Source organism: Geotrypetes seraphini, chromosome 3, assembly GCF_902459505.1.
Source record: "Geotrypetes seraphini chromosome 3, aGeoSer1.1, whole genome shotgun sequence".
Lineage (NCBI taxonomy): Eukaryota > Metazoa > Chordata > Amphibia > Gymnophiona > Dermophiidae > Geotrypetes > Geotrypetes seraphini.
In genome coordinates, this window is record NC_047086.1 from 400,397,097 (window position 1) to 400,424,394 (window position 27,298).

General features: G+C 42.1%; 1 protein-coding gene across 4 annotated transcripts in view; it reads left to right on the forward strand.

Annotated features, from left to right (window-relative positions):
* The window catches only part of BTBD9 (BTB domain containing 9), a 493,330-nt gene that overhangs the window by 461,093 nt on the left and 4,939 nt on the right, over positions 1–27,298 (forward strand). The window contains exons 10-11 of one of the 4 annotated variants that reach the window (XM_033936335.1): positions 9,059–9,137; positions 23,169–23,354. In XM_033936335.1, the coding sequence (XP_033792226.1) occupies positions 9,059–9,137; positions 23,169–23,354 (265 nt within the window). Of the gene's footprint in view, positions 1–9,058; positions 9,138–16,800; positions 18,833–23,168; positions 27,160–27,298 lie in introns of those variants that run through there. The other 3 variants (XM_033936334.1, XM_033936336.1, XM_033936337.1) reach the window with 3 other exon arrangements.

The following is a 27,298-nucleotide window of genomic DNA, read 5'->3' on the forward strand; positions in this document are numbered from 1 at the left end:
ATATTCAATTTTTCTGCTTTCTTTTCAAAATCTACGTTTCCATGTCTTACCTTCCCTGCCTATCTCTCTCTTCTTCCGTCCTCTTTCCATGGTCTGACATCTCTTTCCTTCCTTTCTCTCCCTCCCTCCTTCCTTCCTTCCTTTCCCCTGGTCTGGCATCTGTCTCCTTCCCTACCCCCATGTCCTGGCATCTCTCCCTCCGCCTCCATGGTCTGGTATCTCCTTTCCTTCCCTCCCTCCCATGAACTTGGCACCTCTTGTTCCTCTTCTCTCCCTTGTCTTCCTTCTCCTTCCTTCCCTATCTTTCCCCAATTGGGTGTAGCAGTATTTCCCTTCCCCCTTTCCTGTGCAGCAGAGGCATTTCTCTTCCCCCTTCCCTCCCTCTCCCTTTCCCTGTACGGCAGCAGCATTTCCCTTCCCCCTTTCCTGTGCAGCAGAGGCATTTCTCTTCCCCCTTCCCTCCCTCTCCCTTTCCCTGTACAGCAGCAGCATTTCCCTTCCCCCTTTCCTGTGCAGCAGAGGCATTTCTCTTTCCCCTTCCCTCCCTCTCCCTTTCCCTGTACAGCAGCAGCATTTCCCTTCCCCCTTTCCTGTGCAGCAGAGGCATTTCTCTTCCCCTTTCCCTCCCTCTCCCTTTCCCTGTACAGCAGCAGCATTTCCCTAGGATCCCCCTTTCCTATGCAGCAGCATTTCTCTCCCCCCTTCCCTTCCTTGTGGAGCAGCAGCATGTCTGGTCGGCTCAGTCGATCGTTCTGTTCCGTTCAAAGCCATGGGTGGCAGCTTCTCGCGAGATCTGCACCTGCGTCTGAAACCTCTCTGATGTTGTGACGTCAGAGAGGCTTCCGATGCAGGAGTGGATAGCGCGAGGAGCCGCCACCCGCGGCTTTGAACTGAACGATCGACTGAGCCGGCCAGACACGCTGCTGCTCCACAAGAAAGGGAAGGAGGAAGAGAAATGCTGATGTGGATGGTGCCAGGAGCCGCCGCCGGCCGCAGCTTTGACCGGAAAAATCAACTGCAGTAAGGGAGCAGTTGATTATCGTGTCCAGACTGTGGGCCGCAAAATAACACCTGGAGACCGCATGCAGCCCGGGGGCCGCGTGTTTGAGACCGCTGTTCTAGGCGGTGTACAAAAATGTTAAAACCGTCTATTTACTAAAATACAGTTTAAAAACACACAGCAACACTAGGGCAAATGCTAACTTTAAAAAACTAATAAAATAAAAAATAAAAGTTTACAAAGCGAGATAAGAGGGAAAGAAGGGCTAGAACTACAATTTGTAAAGAAAAGAAAACATGTAAGGGAAAAAAGATTTTTCCACAAATTGCATCTTAGGGAATATTTTTTCCACCATCCAACTCCTCATAGTGATGATTCCATTCTTTGTAAACCGTCCCACTGGTTACCACCAGTACCTCCCAGTTCATATCTAACCACCTTTAAAGACATCGTGCTTAGAGAACCTAAGCAATTATTAGGAAAAAGATTTTTCAGCCATACAACTTATCTAAAGAACATATTGCTTTGAAAACATTAAGATCCAATCAATGAACTAGGATATGTCAGGCAAATAAAGGGGGAGCAGTGGTCGTATTGAATATGACAGATTATAAGAATGAAGTCATGAGACAACTCTCTATCTCAGCTGACTATTTGGAATTGAGTTCTGATCCAACAGATACTTTGATTGATTCCATCAGGGAGATAACGGCGGCGGGTGTACTTAATGTTTTTCTGACTAAACGTGACTATCGATTTTTGAATTCAGACAGTCCGAGAGTTCCCGTTTTTTTACATCTTACCCAAGATCCAGAAGTCTCTTCTTTCACCACCTAGATGTCCCATTGTGTCCAGCAGAGGCTTGGTATTAGAGCCTCTGTCGTGTTTTGTGAATCTGTATCTTCAACCACTTGTTGCAAATGGCTTTTCATATCTGCAAGATTCTGCTAATTTTTTAAGTAGTTTGAATGAAATTGATGATATCTCTGTCATCACTTTTCTTGTCACATTTGATGTGAAGTCCCTAGATATACAGTCTTTATTGTCATCAGTGAATTTCTGAATACAACAATGGAAATGAGACATTCCTACTGATTTTTTAAATAAAACTTTTGGCGTTGGCAATGGCTGTTTTGGAAATAAGTTTTTTCAACAGGTTTCAGGCATTGCTATGGAATCCACTATGGCCCCCTCAATAGCTAGTTTATTTATGTAAAAGTTTGAGGATGTTTGGATTAAGCAAAATCCTTTTTCTCAGTATATCAGCCTCTGGTTGAGATTAATGGATGACATCTTTATGGCTTGGACTGGTCCAATATGAAACACTTAAAGATTTTCATGAATGGTTAAATGCAAGACACACCAGCATTCAATTTTAGATTCCCATTCATCCAGAGTGTATATCGTTTTTGGACATCTTGATAAACAAGAAAGGAGGACATTTTGATACCAACATCTTTCTCAAGCCGACGGATAGGAATACCTTTTTGGAGTTTTCAAGCAACCACCCTTTAACTCTTAAACAGAGTCTACCAATATCTCAGTTTCTTAGATATCAAAGGATTTTAAAAAACAAAGTTGCCTTCTATTTTAGCAGTTGAAGTATAGAGGTCAAGAAAGTGATCAAGAAAGCATACCGCAGAGCTAAAAACACCAACAGGGATTTGTTATTTATTCCTAGCAATCGTTCACAAGATTCACAAGTCATTACCTGTATTTTGCAATACTCCCTAGCTATTAGAAAGGCAGTACACATGAAAAGCCACCATTGGGACGTGGCATAAATGTGCATGAGTCGAGAGTCTCTTTCATTTGAAAGGAAGCTCTGCAATGAGAGGGCATAGGATGAAGTTAAGAGGTGATAGGCTCAGGAGTAATCTAAGGAAATACGTTTTTACAGAAAGGGTGGGAGATGCGTGGAACAGTCTCCTGGTAGAGATGGTGGAGACAGAGACTGTGACTGAATTCAAAAGGGCCTGGGATAGGCACATGGGATCTCTCAGAGAGAGAAAGAGATAATGGTTACTACTGATAGGAAGACTAGATGGGCCATTTGGCCTTTATCTGCCATCATGTTTCTATGTTTCAGTATCAGATGAGGTAATATCACTGCACCAATGGTCCAACATTGTTTGGATCATTCACACACATTCTCTAATTTAAGTTTTTTTTTGTTTAGAAAGTAGTCAAGCCGCTTTGGAGAGGAGGAAACATAGATTCCACATTATTGCAGATAGAACTACGGTGTATTTTTGAAATGGATACTGTTTCACATTTAGGAATGAATAATGAATTAGATCTTTCGGTGTTTTTATTAGGGCTGCACAATTTATATTTGCCTGTCACCCTTTTATACTTAATAATATCATGTTTTATATGTTTCAATTATTTATTCATCATTTGATGCTTTTATGTATTATGTATTTTTAAAATGGATATTATGGTTGTTTTTAGGAATTAATAATGAATTGGTTCTTTCTGGGTTTTTATTATGGTTGTATGTTTTATTAATTTTTTTATTTATTTTGTCAACAACAATTTGATCTTTATTAATATTATTACATTTTATGTATATTAAATGATTTCATTTATTATGTTACATATTATATGTTAATTGCTTATTTATTCAATTATATCATTTATCATATTTTATACTATATGTCATTGTATTTTCACTGTTAAAACTTCAATCTACACATAATTCTCTGTAATTGTTATTGGAAACTCTATGCCTCAAACATTGTAATAATTGATTATCCTATTCTACACATTGCTTTGATGCTTTAAGTCACCACATTTTTTATTGTAATCCATGGTTCATATTCACTTGATTGGTTTTTAAGCATAATGACATACATTTCTTGATCTATATTTTAGTATTTTCTGCAACAAAAAAAAATCTTTCATGCATATTCATTTAGTTAGATTTAAATAACCACTAGAACGCATACCCATCTTTTTACTTTCACTTGCCTGCTGAAGTAATACAGGGCATTTTCTGCGTTCCAGGTGAATTCTATTTATCTTAAAGGATTACTTATTCAGTTTAATTTTGATCACTTTGTGTCTTAATTACTCTCTTGGCTTTAGTTATGTAAACCCCCACCATTGTGCACGGTAGGCTTTGTTTGAATCTGTGCTTTGGGCGGTTTCTCAATTCCACAGGGCTTTAATGTAAACATGACAAGTTTAATTTGCTTGCTTTGCTTTGTAATCAGAAGTTTGATCTAAGCCCTTCAACTGGCTTTTACACCTTCCTCAAACAACATTCAGTTCTTACATATTGCTTCAAACTGTGACTTTAAGGGCTAGATTCACTAAACCTTCCGATCCTGTGCCGACCAGTTTTACTGGTTTTGCAATCGTTCTCTGACCTGATTCACTATACTGCTATACTATCAATCTTCGATCCGATCTTCCCATGTAATTGAGCAAAATCCCATGCAAAATAGCCAAGCGATTGATTCACTAACAATTGTTTGGCTATTATGCATCAGATTTTACTATTGTAAAATCCAACTGCTGCAGACCTGTTGGCAACTGTGTTACTGATAGGTCTGCCTGTTTTTTTCTTTTTTTTTTAATGGCACTGATATTTTAGTGTAATACATGCAAAATATCAGTGTAATACAAGCAAAATATCAGTGTCAATTTAAAAAAAAAAAATCTGGCCAATAAAAAACCAGAAAGAAAAAAAAAAGTCCACTCCCTCCTGCCATCGGCCCAGCTTCCCGACAACCCCCCCCCCCAACAAAACAGCAGGAGGGATGCCGACTTCCTCCTGCCACTGACCCCAGACCCCCACTCCCCGACCCCCTCCACATACCTCAAAAAGTTGGGAGCAGGAGGGGTGCTCAGTTTCTCCTGTGCTGTAATGCTGTCCTTAGGCCCCATCCCGATGCATCATGTGATGCACAGGGAGGAGCCTAAGGCTCTGATTGGCTCAGGCATCTCGGGCTCCTCCCTTGGGAGGGGCCTGAGGTGCCTGAGCCAATCAGGGACTTTCCTTCAGGTTGAGCCGAAGGAAGTCCCTGATTGGCCAAAGCCAAAGTAGAATATAAGTAAAATCAATCAATCATTATCATCTGTATATAGTGTGAATGTGAAATACTTGGTGCTGCATTCACACTATTTACAGATGATAATGATTGATTGATTTTATTTATATCCTAAGTGGTTTTACATTTTTACAGGTACTTTATCATATTTTCCTGTCTGTCCCAGTGGGCTCAAACTCTTATCTAGTGTACCTGGGGCATTAATGTCATGATTTTATGAATTTTTGGTTATATTACAGTTCATTCCTTCCCTAAGTATCATATGTTTTATTTATTTATATTGATTTCTATTGGTATCCTTGTATTTTATTAAATCATGTACAAGTGATATATATTTTTTGTAGACTCCTGATGTAGGCATTGTACACTGAAACACGGCTTGTGTTGGGTCAAAAAGCCAAGTCCCTGTTCGTTGAGGCTTTTTTTGCTCTACTGTGCTTGGTGTGCTTTGCCCCTCTGTAGTGGTTATTCTCATCCGTGCCATAGCACTCTTGCTGCTGTTAGCGAGATTGTAGGCAGACTCGCTGTGATGCAGTTACTTTGAGGATAGAGACCGTGGTATACTGTATGTCTCTAGAGTGGAAAGAACTCTTAATTCAGGGTGAGCTTGTACAGTGTACAAATTAAAGAAAAGAGGTTTGGAGGAGGTGTGCAAGTGAGACTAGGGAGTGATTGTTTAAAATCTGTGAACGTTCTGGCTGGTTGAAAGTTTGTACCAAGCATCTACATTGAGAGAAGTGCATGATAATTATCTAGAGACCTGGAGACAGCGAAAAGCTATTTGATTGGCTAATGACTCAAGTAGTAGGTTCAAAAAGGAATTTTAGCTAAAAGAGTTGAATGAAATTCTGGTTGCTTTTTTGGTAAAAGAAAAACGGGTTTGTGTAGATTCTGAAAAATGCTGATTCCTTGAATAGAAACATGACGGCAGATAAAGGCCAAATGGCCCATCCAGTCTGCCCATCCGCAGTAACCATTATCTCTTCCTCTCTCTTAAGAGATCCCACGTGCCTATCCCAGGCCTTCTTGAAATCAGACACAGTCTCTGTTTCCACCAACTCTTCCGGGAGACTGTTCCACACATCTACCACCCTTTCCGTAAAAAAGCATTTTCTCAGATTACTCCGGAGCCTAACACCTCATAACTTCATCCTATACCCTCTCACTGCAGAGTTTCCTTTCAAATGAAAGAGACTCTCGACTCATGCACACTTACACCACATAGGTATTTAAACATCTCTATCATCTCTCTCCTCTCCTGCCTTTCCTCCAAAGTATACAAATTGAGATCCATAAGTTGCATTACATTACATTAGGGACTTCTGTTCCACCTATACCTTGCAGTTCAAGGCGGATTACAAAAGAGCTAACTGACGAAGACTACGCACCATTTTAGTAGCCTTCCTCTGGACCGACTTCAACCTTTGTATATCATTTTGAAGGTGCGGCCTCCAGAATTGCACACAATATTCTAAATGAGGTCTCACCAGAGAATAAGAAGGGTGAGTGGTTTGTGAAAATATTTTTCTAGAACATTTTGCTTTAGTGAACTTGCCACAGTTTAGAATTAAATTGAATTGAAGACTTATTCGTGATAGATAAATTAATAATCCTTATATACTAAAATCTGATGATTTAGCTTAAAGCCAGAAGGACGCAGTCTGTTGTGACTGCTGTTGAAATCTGTGAAGCTCTGGGAAAGTCAATGACGATATTGGAGGGGAGGGAGAAAGAGAAGGAGCAATGCTGGACCCAGAGATGGACGGGAGGGAGAGAGAAGGAATAATGTTGGACCCAACCTTGTCTTATTTATCTAGCTTTTCACATAAACATGCTTATTTATTTTCATTAATGTTAAAAACTTTCCATAGGAACTCTTCACAAAAAAAGATTTTTAGAATGAGGATCCAAAGCAAATTTCAATTATACAAAAACAAATAGGACTTCTCTCAGTTATATTTACAGTGGAACCTCGGTTTGCGAGTAACCCGGTTTGCGAGTGTTTTGCAAGACGAGCAAAACACTCAGCAAACTTTTGTCTCGCAAACCGAGCACTGCCCCAATAAACGAGCACTCAGCAATGGTGGCCCAGGGGTGAATACCTGCCTGCGGGTGCTGCAGCGCTTTCAAAGTGATGGCTTCCTTCCCTCGGGGTCCCTGTGCGGCTGCCGTCCGTCAGTGCCTCCTGGCTTCCGATCCAAGCTGGCCGCCATCCTGTGCGAGCACGCGCACGACCTCACCTCTCCTCTCCTAAGTCAGCTGCTGCCCCGACAACACGCTCACCACGTACAAGCACGCAGGATGTCCTGATATACAAGCAAAGTCTTGCAATACGAGTACATACAGTATATATAATTAATAGTAGACCTCAGTGGCTACCCTCAGAGAACTAACTTGGTCCAAACTGAGCTCCCATATGTCAAAATCGTTATTGGTCTAATCACAGTAATGGTATTTAAATGTTTTTTTTCATCAATTATCTTTTGGGATTTTCTCTTAAATATCTACAAATTATAAATACACATCTTAAGCTTCTTCAATCACATCGGATTAGTGGGAACACCGTCCAGTGGATATTTGATGCAGTGATTATTCACAGTTACAGGAGATGGAAAGGAGAGAAAGATATTTGAAAGGTATCTTGAAGGGTCTGATTGAGGCACTGGTGATCTAGAGAAGATTCTAATGCATTGAGTGACAAAACCTCTATGGGATTTTGTGGAAGAATCATTAAGAGATAGATCAAATATATCTTGCAGTTTATGGATCAGAATAACTTAATTAAGACAGATTATAAACTAGGACTTTGTGAAAAGCCATCAGGGTTAGAGGGACTGAATCCAGGAAACAGTACAATATCCTGAATTAGTTAGGTGACAGGCTAATAGACATTTTCTGAAAGCCTGTGGCTATGTCAGTTTGAAGAGAAAACATGTAAATTGTTGGCTTGGCAAATTAAGACAGAGGAAATGAGCTAGATGGTTTTAGCCATTCGAATGGAATATGGAGAGGATTTATTCCACTTTAATGATGTCCATAATGCATTCAAGGAGCTTAACTGCTCGGCATTTGCAGGATGATAAGGACTCCATTTCAGTTTTGACCATTACATTGTCATTTGATTTTACCCCAGTACAAGAGGAGTTGAAACGCACTGTCTGCTTTAAGAACTGCAAATGCAGGATACGAGTGTCAGCCATACGCTGCCCTGCTCAGCTGTTATGATATATAGTAAAACCTTGGACTGCAAGTAACTTGGTATGCAAGTGTTTTGCAAAACAAGCAAAATATTTGATTAAATTTTCACTTGATATACAAGCAAAGTATTGCAATACGAGTACATACGGTATACATGCGTCACATCATCACAACTGAGCTGACGGTTCTCTCTCTGACACTGCGAGAGTGTAGTGACTGTTCTAAACGAGCGAGGTCTTGCAATACGAGTACATACAGTATACATGTGTCACATCATCACAACTGAGCCGGTGGTTCTTCTCTCTCTGACGCTGCGGGAGTGTAGTGACTGTTCTAAATGAATGAGGTCTTGCAATACAAGTACGTATAGTATTTTGTATTAAAATTTTTGGTTGTGGAACGAATCGCCTGAGTTTCCATTATTTCCTATAGGGAAATTTGCGTTGATATACAAGCGCTTTAGATTACAAGCATGCTTCTGGAACGTATTCTGTTCGCAAACCAAGGTTTTACTGTACATCCTAATATTAGATGCAGGGTTGGAGGTTACTGGTTCTGATATTGCTCACTAGTATAGCACAGCCCCGACATTACAGATATAAAGGATGTGGTATTAAAAGACCAGGATTTGATGTTAACGTCTGCCTGCTCTTCAGTTAAGAAAGCTGTGGTCTCTTAGCCAGAAAGACCAGGAAAGAGTGGTAGTGCTGTCTATCTGAGCCACAGGACAATTGTTCTTCTTAACAACTGTTATTTCTGCATGCTTTGATAACCCAGATGGTCTGCTGTGTTTGTTCTTTAGGTCCTGGCAGATGATATCTTTTGACAGACAACCTGCTTCATTCATCAGAATAGTTGGGACTCACAACACAGCCAATGAGGTAAGAGACCAACCTTTGAAGGAGAAGATCTGGCTTCTGAGCTTCTTATGGCCAAGCCTGGAAGCTCCCTGGAAAAGGGGCTGTAAGTCCTGCATCATTGCACTTGCCTACTAGCCCCAAGAAAATAAGTGGTTACCTAATGGATGACACAAATAATGAGCAGAATGACTTAGGCCCCGATGTTGAAAAGCTTTCCATGCTGGTAAGACTCATTAAAGCAGCCTTATTGGCACAGAAGCTCTCCAACAACCAGGAACTCAAAATGATGCTCAAAAGGGGATGCCCACCTCTTTCGGGGGATTTTTTTTTTTTACAGCAGGTCTTAAGCTGCTGGTAGCTGTTGCATATGTGTGTATGAGTGTATGTTCTGCTCCTAATTTAGGTGCGGGACACAAAGCCACACAACGCATGCATAACAGTAGCTTTAAAGAAATGGCTGAAGCAGAGTTGGCAGCCCTGCTTAGTATAGCTTTTGAGCCCCGATCAGATGAACAGGCAGGGGAGAGCAGCAGCTAGTCACAGGAGCAGTTAGGACAGGAGGGGTGGGGGGGCAGTAGCTATCACTTTGCTCTTCTGATCTTCTTAGCAGGGGCCATGCACAGTTCCTTTGCTCTTTTACCGGGCTACCTAGCACAATTAGCATGGCCTGGCAAAAGGAAATGGCTCCCAAACCAGGCCCTAGTTCGGTAATTAGAGTTGTAACTGCTTCCCACCCATAGGCTGGTTCTTTGTATGCTTGGGTTGGATGCCAATCCCTGAAAATATACTGTGCTACTCTGATGGCTCTTAGGTGAAAGGGATGAAAGTGTGTCACTTTCACTGGTTATTTTATCTTTACCTTTGAGCTGCAAATGAAGGCCATTAGAGTAGTGTTCCCATCAGACCTTAATGCGAGGAATTTGAATCCTTTCTCTGTGTTTTTCTGGATACGAACACTATTTTAGGGTTTACAAATTGTTAGAAATCTCCATCATAATCACATCTTCCATCTTAAGATTTTTCATTCAGTGTTAGATTAAATACGCACAGTTTGTCACTGCTTCTTTTAGAAAAAAGCAAACTCATTTTGATAAGCTTATAACGCCCTGTTCGATTTTTAAGAACTACAAATTAAACAGGTATAAATTGTGAAAAAGGTTAACCCTTTTGAGAGTGTTGCAGTCCCATCATACGACGACTGATGATAAACCCGTGTCACTCCATGTTGCAGGAGGCACAATGCCCACAGTTTAGACCCTGTTACCGATTAGGGTTTAAGCTGGCATTGCCACTGGTGAAGGTACACTTACAGGTGTGCTAGTGTTCTGTACTTTTATGTGGGGGCCCAGTCATAGACTCTACAATGCTAGGAAATATTCTTTTTTTTTTTTTTTTTAAGTTCTTTATTCAGTTTAAAACTAACAATAAGTGCAACATAATTAATAAAAACATTTTACACTTTAACAGCACTTAATATTCTATTAAATTATATTACATGTCATTTATATATATCAACCCCCTCCCCCCGTTATACACCCAACAATTACCCTCAACCATAAATAGATCAAAGTATCCCCCCACCCATCCTGGACATGTATATTCATAAACTTTATTGATTTTCAAACTTTGACAGTGCAATACAATTAATTGAACATAAATACTACATAAAACGCACTATTAATTACACAAGTAATATATAAAACAATCATTTTCTCCCACCCTCCTCCCACATATTAATTCAGTAAGACTCTCCTCTTCCCCCCTCTTAAATTCAATCAATTTGTACCTCGCTTAATCTATTGTAAACCGCATAGAACTTAACGGTATTGCGGTATATAAACTGTTGTTATTATTATTATTATATTATGTGATTACATAATTATAAATAAGTAATTTTAATCCTCAAAATATATTTTATCCCCCCCACCACCCCACCCTGGATGTGTAAGGAAAAACTAAGAAAAGGAGAGATACATGACCATTATTCTTAATAAGATGAAATATTTTCTTCTGTGTATCTGCCATTGAAAGGACGGGATCCCTCTTGCTCTACATTAACAAAGTGACTAGACTTCTATCAGTTCTGCGGGATGCAACAGGCATTCTGCTGCTACTTAACGAAGTCACACATTCAGGGGATGATCTAGACATCATAGTGAAATGGCAGAGATGCCAGGGAAAGAATGCAGATAACGTAACGAAACAGGCCCATCCAGTCTGCCAGTTACAATTTCTCCACAAATATAAATTCCAAAAATCTCCCCGACATCAGTTCTCCATTCCCCAAGTCTTTGACCGAGATCCATTTTAAATACCATCCAAGGAATATACAATAGGAAACAAATTGTGAGACCTTTTCTTTCATGCCAACAAAATGGTCTAATAAGCTGGCAATCTCTTTAGCTGCCAACTAGGACGAATGAGATGGGCACGGAGGCTGCCTCATTCCTCCTGTCCCCAGTCAAGATCAGAACTTGCCTTTCGTACTCACCACTGACCATTCTACGTGTGTCACCCGCCTCCCTTCTTCTTTTCTATCACAAATGACAGTTCTTCACCTTTGGTTTTATGTGATGTTTTTATTAGATTTCTTTTTCTTTGTTTTATATATTAATTTGTATTATAAGCCACTTAGATATGATTTGATTTGCAGGATATAAAAAAAACAACACAAAAAAACCTTGAAACTTATGCATGTTAGTCAGAACTTAGGGCCTGTTTTATAAAGCCACGCTAGCAGCTCAGCGTGGTAGCGGCCCTGAAGTCCATAGAGATTTAAAGGGCTTCGGGGCTGTTGCCACAGGCCTTTGTAAAACAGACCCTTAGAGAAGTGAAATCAGAATTGTAGTATGCGGTCCATAGCAATCAACTGAATCCAAACTGTTCACTGGATCATCATCGTTGAGGGTTTCTGTCTCCTAATAGGGGCCTAAACAAACGAAATATCTCAGGACCAGATGAAAAGTTGTACTCCAGACAAGGCTGTTCGTGATCTCTATTTTGATTCCAACAGAGACTTGTTTGTGTTCAGATATCATTTACATATAAATAAGTTATCCGGAAAACAAAGCTGCATGGGACTCCCCTAAGACCAGAGCTGGGAAACCCTAAATTAAGAGTGGACGTGCTTCTGACAGCCAGACCAAGATAAAAATCAAAGGCAGTGAGAGTTTTACCTGACTGGATTGATTTACCGAAAGCGAACACTAGAACTGTGTGGAAATCTGCCACATAAATCCCTTGTGATACCGATGCGGCAGGTTCAGCACAAACATAAGAGCAGCCCATAAAAGCAAACAAATGTGAAAAATGAACAGTGCGATGATTTAAGAGCTCTCTGTCTGTTCCCTTTGCCTGAGAATTATAGATGGCGAGGAAAGGTAACTGTCTGCATGTTGTGTTTTGGAGAGATCTGTAGTATTCTCAATACTAGGCGAGAGCTTGGAGGAGAAAATCCTTCACATGGAATGGCAGCGTAGCAGCATAATGAGTGCTGGAGGAGACGATGATGAGGGATTGTGCAGATATGATGATCAATAATGCTCTGAATTTATACATCTCCCGGAAGAAAAACACACAAGGCGTCTGAAAACACAAGCAAGTGCCATCTTGGTTTGCCAACAATAAAAGCTGTTTCAAAAACAAACAGTATATGAAATCTTTATTCTTTTAAGAGGCAAATTCTGGAGATTACTAGGGTCCCTTCGAAGCATAAAGAAGTCAATCTCAAAAGGACCTATTTCTGTCCATTTCTTATAACAAACATAGCCTGCATTGGTTCCATATGAGCTGGCCACACGGTTGGTGAAATGGATGGCAAACCGTTTAAATCATATAGTCTTCAGAAACAGTTGCTTCCAGTTCCTAAATGGTAAGCCATCTCAAGTTTGGGTTCTAGATTTGGCTGTTGGTCATGAAATTCAAAAATAAACACCCAAAGTTAAATGTCTACACCAACCTCCTGTCACCACAAGAAAGTTGGCTCTCTGTAGAACTATAAACCAAGGGAGAAAAAGACTTCAGATGCTCAAGGGCTTTAGAACCTTCTTGCCCTGCTGCCACCATCAGAAAAAACTCCCTTTGGTTTGACTGTACTTTAAAAGTTCAATTATGTTTCCTTATACTGAATAAGTGTCGAACAATGAATACTTTTAAATAAACAAATTTTCCACTTTGGGCTGGTATTCAGCATCAAACAAGCTGTATTGAACGTTGCCACTCAACGGAGGTTCCCCATTTCACATAGAGCTTCCTCAGGAGCAGGGGTTCAATATCTTTTACCCAATCAAAAATTCAACACCCCCCAATTTTTTCCTACAAAGTAAAGTTCATCACGTTCCACTAAGCTGTTGATCTTTGCCGTTGAAATACCTAGACGGAGACAAGATGGGTAGTACATATTAAGATGTTTCATTAGCTTCATGTCTATGTTATTTGAATGTTTTCCTGTGGTGTTTCGTCGGTAACATGCTGACATCGAATCGTATCTGTCTTGTAGAAATGTTCTTCCATGTTGTCTATTGTACTGGCATTTATCATATGCATTTCTGTTGCATAGTTATTCTGCAGTGCTGTTAAATGTGATATTGTTTCATGTCAGTCCTATTTCTGGCTTTCAACTTCCCATTCCAAGTTTACCTCATTGATTATGCTTATATTTGATCATTGTACTATTGTTGTAGAATTGCAATTGTTACGTTAAACTGTAGCCACTTTATACCACCTTGAATAAATCTCTTCATAAAGGTGATTAATAAATCCCCAAAAACTAAACAAATAGAAACATGAGGGCAGATGAAGGTTAAGTGGCCCATCCAGTCTGCCCATCCACAGCAGCCACTCCCGAAGAGATCCCATGTGCCTGTCCCACACTTTCTTGAACTCGAGAGACAGTCTTTGTTTTTACCACCTCTACCAGGTGACTATTTCCTTAGATTACTCCTGAGCCTATCACCTCTTAACCAGTACACCCCCAACCGCCACCTCTGCTCCACAGCAGAGAGATGATTGTGCATCCCCCAGGGAAGATGTCTCCAGAAGGAAATGGCCTCTTTATCCCTTAGCTTTGGGACCAGCTGCCTGAACAGATAAGATCACAGAACTCACTGATGACGTTCCAAAGAGCAGTAAAGACCCTCCTCTTCAGTTAAATGGACACCAGCAGACAGACTCCTCTTTATTTCATTCCTCCTATGTACTCCATGTTTTAAGACCAGTCATGTTCTTAATTTACTGTGAATGTCTTTTTTGTAACCTGTTCTGAGCTTCCAGGAGGACAGGAGAGAAATCAAAATAAATAAATATATAAATAGCCTCATTTTATGTCCTCTTGCTCTAGAGTTTCCTTTCTAGTTAAAAGAGACTTGTCTCATACATATTTATGTCACGTAGGTATTTAAACGTCTTTATCGTATCTCCCCTCTCCCGCCTTTCCTCTAATCACTGATAATAATACCCTAAGCGCGTATGCGCACTCCTACCTGCGTGTTCCGTGATCCATAGGTCTGTGGGGGGAAATGCCTGGGGCCTCCGGAGCACAGAGGGGCGGCAGCGACAGAGGCGGCATGGGACGACAGGTGGCAGCGGAGGAGAAGCAGCGGCACTGGCGACAGGAACTCTGAGGGGAGTGGGACCGGGGAATTGCCGTGAGGCGACGGGTGGTAGAGGAAGAGGAGCAGCAGCGGCGGCACTGGTGGCAGCAGAAGGAACTCTGAGGGGAGTCAGGGAGGTAACAGGAAGGGAGACCTACTGCTGGACAGGGGGAGCAAGGAAGAGGTGGTGATGGACAGGGGGAGAGGTAACAGGAAGGGAGAAGACCTACTGCTGGACAGGGGGAGCAGGGAATGGGAGCTGCTGGACACAGGGAGATAAAAGGAAGGGAGACCTACTGCTGGACAGAGGGAGCAAGGAAGAGGTGGTGATGGACAGGAGGGGAGGTAACAGGAAGGTAGAAGGACTACTGCTGGACAGGGGGAGCTGCTGGACACGGGGAGGTAAAAGGAAGGGAGACCTACTGCTGGACAGAGGGAGCAAGGAAGAGGTGGTGATGGACAACCGAGGAAAGAGAAAAAAAGAAAGACATAGACAGAAAGCGGCCACATCTATTCTAGCACCCATTAATATAACGGGCTTAAAGACTAGTGTATATATATTAAGATCTTTAAGTCTGTCCCCATACGCCTTATGACGAAGATACAAGAGCATCAATACCTCCTTTTTCCTACTGGACATACTCTCCCTATGCACCGTAGCATCTTTCTAACTTTTGCCATTGCCTTTTCAACCTGTTTGGCCACCTTAAGATAAAAATAAATAAATGTAAAAAGTGATTTACTAACACATTACAGTTGTTTCAGGATATTAGTAGAATAATTACATGAATAAACGCATTCTTTAAATAATGATACCAAGTCATTCTTTTGATTGATTGATTCAGTTTTCTGTACTGTTGTCCCAGGGAAGCTCAGAATGGTTTACATGCATTTTTCCCTGTCTGTCCCGGAGGGCTCATAATCTATCTAATGTACCTGGGGGGATTAGGTGACTTGCCTATGATCACAAGGAGCAGAGTGAGTTTGAACCCACAGCCTCAGGGGGCTAATCTCTACAGGCCAACACTGGGAGGGTATCATCCCAAAGCGCCATGCAAAGAGCAGAAGGAAAGTGGGGTACCTATGATCAAGAATTGGGGAAGTTTTCAGTCAAAGGCATCTTTAAACACGAATGTCTTCAGGGCTGTTTTAAATCTTCCTATAGCCAATTACCTTCCAGAGGTTTGAATTGAAACATAGCAATATTCAGCACGACATGGAAAAACCATCCAATTTATAGTAGGTGATGGCTTCATATGTAAATAAGGTCCTTCATTATCAGCTGCAGCTCTTCCAGAGCACTGAGTAGAGCATGTATAGGAACTGGACCTGGACCATATTTGCAGCAAAGAGTAAAAGGAACGGCCTGCATAGGAATGCTGCAGCCATGACCACCAGCCCATACTGCAAGAGGATAAAGGGAGTAGCGCTGGAGGAGGGAGGCCTCGGCTACTCTCACTGTCCCTGCTGAAGCTGCTCTAGAGGGAGGCCCAGGGGAAGGAGATACTGGTGGACATGCTAGGGGAGAAGACACCTGCTGGGAAGAGGGAAACACTGTAAGTGGAGAGAGGAGAACAAGGAATGGGAATGGAGTGATAATGTTGGAAGAGTGGAATAAGAGGGGGAAAGAGAAGGAAGAATGAAGATGCTTGAGAGAAGAGAGGCAATTGACATTTTTTTTTAAAAAATTCTGGCTCTGAGTTTATAAGATAATGCAGCACTTTATTATAAAGATTTTGGGAACGTCTTCTTGAGGATCTTAATCAGCTTCATACTTGTTTTAATTGTTTTGGTTTCTACTCATTAAAATACATTCTGATATTTATCCAGAAAGTGTGTACTTTTTCCCATTAATTGTCTTGTTGTAATACGGATAAAATGCTATAAAAATCAAAGCAGATGCAATCTGGAAATGAAGATCCCTGTGCGAGAAGCTTCATATTGCATTAGCTGTGATGATCCTGAGAGCAATTAGCAAGTTACTGTGTATCTTATCCCACTATCCATTCAGGCGTGTCCGACCCTGTATCATATCATTCTGATAAACCATTTGAATGGCGTTTTGTCATCCTCTCTTTTTGTTTTCAACTCAGGTCTTTCACTGTGTTCATTTTGAATGCCCAGCTCAAACTGCAGTCCATAAGGAGGAGCTAAGTGACGAGGCTGCCACACTGGATCCAAGCACAGGCGCACAGCAAAGCACTTCACGGCCGCTTCGCTCTCTTCCTTCTCACCCAGGTTCCAACTCTCGGTTACCAGGTCATCAGCAGTAAACGAACGGACATGGAGGAGCCGGAGAGAGCCCCTGAATACCACACACTCGGTATTTAACAAGGAGAGAAGTTGTTGCTAGACTATTGCAAAGGGGCTTCTCTACTGTCCTCCGTTTCTTCGGATCGGACTAATCCTGGGGGAAAAGGTGCTTTCTATAAGTGACATGTCATCATTTAACTTCCCTGCCTCACCACCAGGGTTTCAGATGGTGGAATTAATATCCGAGAATAGCAAAATAGAAGGAGAAGAGTTAGTCACTTTAAAGCTTCCCACCTTGGTGAATCCTTATTGTTAACATATCTTTGTATGAAGGTCATGTGGATAGTCATTTTTGCATGTCATTCTAGCCCTTTGGGACACTCTTCCTTCCCCGCACTCCCTTGTGATATTTATTTGCAGGTCACATCAGAAATCATTTCAGTATGATCAGCCTAAAGTTTGCGTGGTTGGAATGGTCTGCTATCTGTCTGTGTCACTACTGTGTAGTCAAAGCAGTTTCTGGTGGGGAGAATGGTTTCTAAAAGATTAATTTGAAAAGGCAACACTTCCTGGATCTTGTGAAACCACAGCAGCTCTTAAAGCACAGGGTCACGGATACTGGAGGAGCTTTCAGGTCATATGACGGGTTGCATGAAAAATGAGCAGCTAATGGCATTTATTTTTTAAGTCAGATTTTTCTGCCAAGTGGTGTCCTGCAATATGACAGCAGGAAATAATATTGGAAGGGCATTGTGCAGCAGGAGGAAATCTCAGCCTACTTGTTTATTGCCTGCTTTGGAGTCAAAGAACAAAGTTCAAGCCCAGCTATCTCTGCTGGGGAGGGCTCGGTGCAGTACCGCACACGTGTGACTTTGGCTCCGGTTTTTTTTTTACTTGGGTTATATGTTGCCTGGGCCAGGAGTTCTAATATACTCTACCACATTAACCTGTAGTGTTGATAATTAGGTATGACTGCAGAAAATGGAGCCTGTGTTTAAATAACACTTGTTAGCACACATTAGTAACTCTAGCCTTACCATTTCCTCAGTGGCAGGCAAAAGCCCATAAGGCAATCGCCACAAACAGTAAATCAGATGCGGGTGCTAGTGAGGCAACATAATGTAACATTATTTATGGAGCATTAAGCCTTGGGCTAGAATTTATTTATTTTTCTACTGTTGGTAAAAGACCATTTAAAACTAGGAAAGAATCTGAGCCATTATAAGAACAGTAAAAGTTTATCATTATTATTGACAATGAATTGAAAAGCAGCCGTTGAGAACTACTAAAATACTCCACAGGATCGCTTGGAAAAGATGAGCATCTTGATAACGAAACCAAATAGCTTAAAAATCGTTCCAAGAAGAGCCAGGAAAGCCCTGTGGTTCCAAGGTGTTAAGATTAGCAGCGCCTTGCAAAACAGTGATATCTCCAGGCTCAGTAGGGTCAGTGGTTCTCTCCTTCCTGATTCTTTTTGCCTCTCTTGTGTTTGTTATCTAGTAAGCTTGTCTTGCTTCCAGAGATGCGGGATCAGTTTGATTTGGAATGGAAATGAAATGTCTTAATCTGATTGATTTAGGACTCCTTTCGTTCAGATGGGGGGCGGGGGCACCTTGGAGAGAGAAAGAGGGAAGAGGAAGGGACAAGTACGAGAAAAGGATGTGTTTCTGCTTCGTTTAGCATTTAGTGTATGCAGAAATCGATGCAGCATGCTTATCGCCCCAATGAACTCAGTCTGCTTAGAGCTTATTGGAAGGACTGCAACCTATGAATAATCAACTAATTATAATTTAATTTAACTTGGAGTTTATAATCTGCTTAACCCAGCAAATTCAAGGTGGATGACAAAACCTTGATTCAATTATCACAGCATAACACATTAAAATAAAATACTTTACAATATTCTGACACACAGATTATACAATACCATTAAATGATAATAGATATACATTTGAAAATCATAAACAATAAAAACCAACAAATGTTGCTAAAATTCCATTTTACAAAACGGCCATGCTTTCATTTTTTTTTTCCCCGAGGAGTACAGCACGTAATTTCTTTCAAGCCTTCATTCTAGCAGTATCTGATTTAAAACAGTGGAAGCAAACTCGTAAAAGGTCCTTGAAAATACAGTTAGGAAATATTTAAATTACAATCTTGTGACGAATGTGGAGAATGGCCTAAGACACGTGTCTCTGCAGCTGTACTGAAGTACTAAGGGACCATTCCTCTGATTTGTTTGAAAGAGTTGAAATACAGGTAGCTGATGTAATTCAATCAAAAGAAAGGCCTTCCTTTCCCACCATTAAGCCTCCACCCTAACCTTTGCCTCAGCTGTGAGTTTACTTGTACTCTCCTAGGAAGGCCTAAAGAATACAGTACTCCCCTGAAATTCATGGGGGTTCTGTTCCAGGAAAATCCATGAATTTTGAAAAACCGTGAATGCGGTTTTGAGTCTGTAAAAAGGCAGAAGAGGGCAACTGGAGCGCCAGTGGGTGCAGTAAATCATACCCAGTATGCTCCGAGGGGGAGAGGCGGAGGAATCGGCTGTGCAGAAGGCTGATTGGCTGACCGGGGAAGTGGGAGAGGAGGAGGAATCGGCTGTGCAGAAGGCTGATTGGCTGACCGGGGAAGTGGGAGAGGAGGAGGAATCGGCTGTGCAGAAGGCTGATTGGCTGACCGGGGGAGTGGGAGAGGAGAAGGAATCAGCTGTGCAGAAGGCTGGTTGGCTGACCGGGGAAGTGGGAGAGGAGGAGGAATCGGCTGTGCAGAAGGCTGATTGGCTGACCGGGGGAGTGGGAAAAGAGGAGGAATCGGCTGTGCAGAAGGGTGATTGGCTGACCGGAGAAGTGGGAGAGGAGGAGGAATCGGCTGTGCAGAAGGCTGATTGGCTGACCGGGGGAGTGGGAGAGGAGGAGGAATCGGCCGTGCAGAAGGCTGATTGGCTGACCGGGGGAGTGGGAGAGGAGGAGGAATCGGCTGTGCAGAAGGCTGATTGGCTGACCGGAGAAGTGGGAGAGGAGGAGGAATCGGCTGTGCAGAAGGCTGATTGGCTGACCGGGGGAGTGGGAGAGGAGAAGGAATCGGCCGTGCAGAAGGCTGATTGGCTGACTGGGGGAGTGGGAGAGGAGGAGGAATCGGCTGTGCAGAAGGCTGATTGGCTGACCGGGGGAGTGGGAGAGGAGAAGGAATCGGCCGTGCAGAAGGCTGATTGGCTGACTGGGGGAGTGGGAGAGGAGGAGGAATCGGCCGTGCAGAAGGCTGATTGGCTGACTGGGGGAGTGGGAAAAGAGGAGGAATCGGCTGTGCAGAAGGGTGATTGGCTGACCGGAGAAGTGGGAGAGGAGGAGGAATCGGCTGTGCAGAAGGCTGATTGGCTGACCGGGGGAGTGGGAGAGGAGAAGGAATCGGCCGTGCAGAAGGCTGATTGGCTGACCGGGGGAGTGGGAGAGGAGGAGGAATCGGCTGTGCAGAAGGCTGATTGGCTGACCGGGGGAGTGGGAAAATAGGAGGAATCGGCTGTGCAGAAGGGTGATTGGCTGACCGGAGAAGTGGGAGAGGAGGAGGAATCGGCTGTGCAGAAGGCTGATTGGCTGACCGGGGGAGTGGGAGAGGAGAAGGAATCGGCCGTGCAGAAGGCTGATTGGCTGACTGGGGGAGTGGGAGAGGAGGAGGAATCGGCTGTGCAGAAGGCTGATTAGCTGACTGGGGGAGTGGGAAAAGAGGAGGAATCGGCTGTGCAGAAGGGTGATTGGCTGACCGGGGAAGTGGGAGAGGAGGAGGAATCGGCTGTGCAGAAGGCTGATTGGCTGACCGGGGGAGTGGGAGAGGAGGAGGAATTGGCTGTGCAGAAGGCTGATTCGCGGACTCATTCCCTGTATTTTCTGACCAGAAGAGGCAGTCAGAAAATACCGCGAATGATTGAGTCCGCAATTTGCGAACCGCAAATTCACGGGGGAACACTGTATTACAATAACCGAGATAGACACAGACTGCTAGATGCCTCTCAGTAAGAAGGGATGAACGTGATGCACCAAATGAAGACCTTCAAGATACTTGCTTTTCCATCATAAGCATCAAGTTGATATTCACCCCAGCTCTTAATTGCCAACACCCTGGCCTACACCCATAGTAAAGATGTTTTCTTCCGAATGATCTTTAACTTAATCTCCTTCATCCAGCTTTTCAACATAAAAGCTCTAAAATTTAACTTCTTAAGGACCCATCCTGATGGACAAATGGGGGACAATGGTGAACCCTGTGACACCCTCCAATTTAACTGCCCAGAAGCATCCTTTTATCAGCAGAGGACCATTTAGAAAGGAATTCAGAGAACCTGTTCAGAACTGATCCCGTTATGGCAGCCTCAGTTTACCTCGTAAGATCTTATGATCGACTAGTTCAAAAGCAGCAAATAGAAGTACTAATTGCAACCGGAACCTCCATTTCCTTCATATCCAAAAAGCTCCTTAACGCAATAATGCCATGGTCATCATTTCTGTGCAGTTCTGTCTTCTGAGAGCGCATTGACAAGTATCCAGCGACTGTGCTTCTTGACCCTCTCGAGGATGCACACGTAGCATGTCAGGTTTTTGAGGCTGTGAACAAAAATAGAAGTGGGGAAGGGACACGACCAACCAACTGTGAGGACAACCAATTTATTGAAAATACAACATATATAACATATACAAAAAATTGGTTGTCCTCACAGTTGGTTGGTCGTGTCCCTTCCCCACTTCTATTTTGGTTCACATTACTACACGTGGGGTTGTTTTTTTCCTTTTTGGTTGTGGAATACAGGTTTTTAGGGCTACCACAATGAATGTACATAAGATAAAATTTACATATACCCACGGATTCTAAATAGGATGCCCTAATCGCTATCCGATACCATCCGCGCCTAAATGTCGTAGTGTGTAACTCAAAAGAGGCAGAGCTATGGCAGGAGCATAGAACAATGTCATTTCTGTGCCTAAGTTGGGTCCTGGCATTTCAGCAGGCACAGATCCAGCACCCAGCGTGAATTGCGAGATCCACGCAAAGCTACTATACTAGCTTAGCGCAGATCTTTTCAGCGCTTGATTTTGGGTGCCATTTATTGAATCTGACCCATACTGTAGACTTGTGATGTGCAAATCTACCTCATGCATATTGGTTGTGGCATCCTGAAAACCTAACTGGCGCAGTGTGCCTCCCTGAGAGGGTTGAGGAGCACTGTAGTAAATTAATTCTTGTAACTGAGTAACTACCATTGCCTCTAAGAAAATGGTATATTAGCAATTGGATGATAATTTGTATTCAGTGCTCCCCCGCGAATTTGCGGTTCACGAATCGCAGACGCGCTCATTAGCGGTCTGCTCCGACCACCTCTTCCTGTAGTAAAGTCAGGCTACACCAATCAGGAGCTGTGTATCAAAGCAGCTCCTGATTGGTGTAGCCCGACTTTACTACAGGAAGAGGCGATCGAAGCAGACCGCGAGTGATTTTCTTTCCCCACCGGCGCTCCAGCTGCCCTCTCCTGCCTTTTGACAGGCAAAATTTGCGGGGGTTCCTGGAACGGAACCCTCGCAAATATCAGGGGTCAAGGTGGTGGACCTACAGATGCCCTTTTTCTCCTTGGCTTGATATAGTTTCTTAGAGCAAAAAATGTAATATTGTCCTTTGTTTTCCTGATTTTACATAATACTCAGGAGAACCAAGTGCTTTAAAATTTAGAAATCACAGATTTTATTGTACTGATTTGTGTTCCAAACTCTTCACTAGTTCTGATGTTCCTTTCTCACAAACACGCACACGGATGTAGACTACATCAAAACATTGCACTTTCATCCTGTAAGACCTAAGAACAAATGAGACAAATTGATATTTTGATATCTGTTGACTAGTATTTCGATGGTAGATATGACATTTTTTAGAGGTCTACTTTTATCACCAGAGAGATGTTTTAAGGAAACAAACTAAAAAAAGGATAATAGAATCCCCTTGAAAATAATTGTTCTTTGAAATTATGACAAGATTTTGCAATGATAACCGTATCACTCAAATACCCTTATAGTGGTAAAGGTGTCTTTCCAAGCCGGTCTGTGTAGCATATAAGCCCTTATGGTAGTATGATGCTGTTATAGATATTTTCATAATGCCAAATAGACAAGGAAAATCACTCCTCTCTTAACTCCAATTTGCAAATATATAGCCCACTCTTTTGCAGAAAATAGCTTGGTATCGTCAGCGGAGCTGGTACAAGAGCCATGGCACAGCATATGAAGCAAAAGGCTGGCTCCTGAAAAAGGAATCTTTCAGCATTACGGTCCATGGGCGATCCTGCCACGGTTTTAACCTTTATCCAACAGCAAAGCAAGCTAAATCGACCGAAAGCAAACTTCTTGGACACAAGGTCAGTCCAAGCAGGCATATGACTCCTCTCTCAGAATTTCGGTGGGGAGGGGGGGGGGCAGGAACAAACCCTACGTGCCAGTAAATGAGTTGGGAAATTCCATTTCCTAGACATCCCAGACCCCGTCATTGAAGCCACTTAAGACCTTTGTCAGGCATGCATTTGACATCTGAAGAAAAGACATGATCTTGAAAGCTCATGAAAATGATTATGTGCAGATACATTTTATGCTGGTCTCTTAAAAATTATCTCTACCTGCAAAGAATCCAATTTTCTGCAGAGCTAATGCGACTGCTTGAACTTTGCACCATCTTATTTTTCAGAGATTAAACAGGTTTGCCCTATTCTAGTTTCTGGTTCATTTTATAATGGCTCCTGATTAAATTATGCAGGGCTGGAACTTACCGTATATTTCAGTGGTTCCCAGTGTATATTTCTTTTTACATATTAATAAGGCAAGCTTGAATCAAGTTGTTTAGGAGAACAGAAGGTTTTCTTATTTATACACCAAGAACCACATTGTGTTCTCTGCTTTCACACAAATTGGATTTGGCAGTAACATTTTCTGGAGATCTTGGGACCATGTCATGGCCCATAAGTGCGTAAGCATACGGCTGGGCCAACAGAAGGTGACCATGGCTTTCCGTTCTGGTTTCTGTCATTAGAAGGAGAATTTCACCAAGTATGTTTAATTTAAATGCATTTCTGCTTTTGTATTCCACGTTGTCCCATAAGGTCCAAAGCAGATTACAATCTTTCAATCAGATTACAACATGCAATCAAAATGTAAAATTGTAAAATTAGCATCTCCAAAATATATACTCATAAAATAAGCAGTTCACATAATCCTGACAAGATTATAAGGAATGTAAAGCATCTTTGTAAGATGCTTTACATTCCTTTGTAAGACATTTCCCTTTGCACAGCACATAACTTGCATTATAGGCATTAATCCGTAAGTTCTATATATGGCACCCAAAGTTGGCACCAATAATAGGCAATTAACACTCATAATTGACACTGAGACTCATTAAAAGTTACAAGCACGACTTGGAAAGCGTGGTTCTCTAAAAAGTATGCGCCAGTTGCAGTGCATGAATTTGAAAAGGGGCAGATCGGATGTGTTCCTAAAAGTGAGATGCATTGTCATAGAATGCGCCCAACTTAACGGCTTGGTATTAGCTGGCCTCAATTGGTGCACCCAGGCGCTAAGCGTGATTCTATACGTGCACCTTGTCAAATTGCATTAAGCGCTGTTCTAGTCGGTGCCAATTTTTAGGTGACCTATAGAATATGGCTCGAAGCATATAATGAATTCAGCAAATTTCTTGGGAAACTAATTCTTCCAGTAGAAACTGAGCATTACCGTAGCCATATTCACAGACCAGGATCTTTTATCTTTCCAAGCCCCACTTTTGCTCCTTGAGCCAGGAATGCTGCAGTGTCAGCGTTGCAAGTGGACACGCCATTGCTCAGCAGCGACACCTACTGTCCAGACTCACGCCTGTAGATTCTATATGGGTCGCCCAAAGTTGAGAGCCGTAATCTGCACGCAGATCCAAAATCTGTGAAGAACTCAATTGATGAATGGGCAATAAACACAAATTAGGCACTTAATTGAAGTTCAGAAGTTTGTGTTTGCCTCTCCTCTGTGCCTAATTTTTCTCATGGACGTGGTCATGAGCATTCCCAAAACTCAGGCACTGTGTTACAAAGTAATGCCAATCTGATCCTAACTTTGGACATCTCCAAAATATATACTCATAAAAAAGCAGTTCACGCAATCCTGATGAGATTATGAGTAATATAAAGTATCCATACCTTTGCACTTCCTACTAGGCGTAAGTTAGTTGTGATTATGCGTTATACTAGTATTCTTTAGAGTTCGGGCTTCTTGCAGATCTTTCTGGCGCCTAATTTCCAGCCCATGATATGTGACCCTTGGCAGAGGACTGTCACTGTGGTGACTAGAGAGACAAGAGGATTCAAAAGGAGGAAAACGCCAAGTAGCGGTAAATAAAGCTTCATGGTGCCATCAATTCAGTAGACGTTGCTCTCAAGTGGGGACATGATGGACGTATCTCTTAAATTTATACATTAGAAGCATTGAAAACCAGTGCCAGTCTAGGAGGGTTACCTAAGACTCATCTGGCACATGGAAGGGTGAGATTTATCATTGTTAACCAAGCTGTGGAATGGGGATTCCCATCCCAAGCTATGGCAATCCCCTTTCTAAATCTTGACTAGCAGTACCTTCCACCACATCACTCCACGCATCACTTAATCAAAATGGTCAATTTCGCTAAGTTGCGTTGTTGCTTTTGTGACACAGACAGATTTTCTTTAGGGCTTCGATTGGGTCCACACAACCTGCTTGGAACTGGAGCCAGATTTACATTTCGAGTTTTAAAACGGAGTAGAAGCTGCACTAATCAGCTAATTGCTCCACCCTACCCCTATGTTGCTCACATGCATGCTTTTGGCAGTCATTTAAAATGTACTTTAGCCCTAAAGTGCTTATTTGCTGGCAGTGTAAAGGGATGAACTAGACAGCTGTAACCAATACCTTCCAGGACATCTTCTAGGTGGGTAGACTCACTGAACTGTGATCCCGTTGAAGGTGAAGTGTACTCGCATCTTTGTTTCCTTTGCTGAGATGTCAGTCATGAAAAATATTGGCAATGGGTTGGGGCAAGCCAGCAAAGCCCCAGGGATCTTGGTTTTTACCAGCCAATAAGGTGTTCTGTTGTTGCCCTTGGGTAAATGCAGGAGTAGCCGATGTAGAGATACTGTCATAGGTAGGAGGAATCTCCCAGAGAATAAATTTATGTGAAATAAATACTGCACATTAGTTGATTTCCTGACATTTCTATGTGTTCAGCCTTCTATATTTCATGAACTGTTGTGCAGTAAGAATGATATAGAATGCATCTGTCTTGGGCACAGTTTTGTAAGAATATATTGATATTGCTAAAAACAGTGTGGTGTACGAACCGAAACTTTCATGGTCTGGTCCAGTGATGCATTTTGTAACTTGAGAAAGCTTGATTCAGCCATGGTTTACCCGCTGGTTCCAAGAGCCAGACTCTTTCCATTGACCAGATCAATTTGAGGGAATGATGGACACTTAGAAGCTGCTTTCTACGATGGATTCCATCTTCCGTGCTGCTGCCCCTAACCCGAACTTCCCAGCAGCGTAATTGCACTTTTTCTAAAATGTGTTTTTTAATGTGAGATTTTTCTGATTATTCTGGAGGAGGTACATCATTGATGTTTTGTTCCGGTATTATGAAGGACAGCTGTGCAGTTTGCAGATGAAAAACTGAGCATGCAGAAACATTCATTGAATAACTGTTTTGAAAGATGAAGATGTACAGCTAACTGGGAACAGAAGAGGATATGATTTCTGTCTTAAAAGCTGTAAAATTCCTGGACCAGGGCTTCTCAAACACGTCCCATTGAATATGCATGAGAGAAATTTGCATAGATTGGAGACCCAGAGTATGCAAATGTCTCTTATGTATATTCAGTGTGGCCATCCTGATAACCTGGCGAGCTGTGGGATGGTCAGGACGCATTTGGGAAGCCCTAGCTCTCGATTTTTCTGCATGACAAAACACAATATAGGAATAGTAAGTGATCTGGTAAGATGTGTATTTATTTTGGTTTTCTGTTCTACAGAAGAAGCATAACCTAAGCAGATGACACATATATATTTAAATATATTTAAAAGAATAACTGCACATTTGTAAGAATGATGTGGGTGTGATTTTGGAAATAAAGTGATCTTTTATGTTTCACCTTACATTTTTTTGGCTTTTTCTGAATGCTAATTATTGGTTTGAGCTTTCTCTCTTTTCCCATTTCCAAATGGCAGCTTTCCGTTTTGCATCCTTCACTCCAAAGTACATTCATTTCAACATTCCCAAATCCACGTTCAAGAA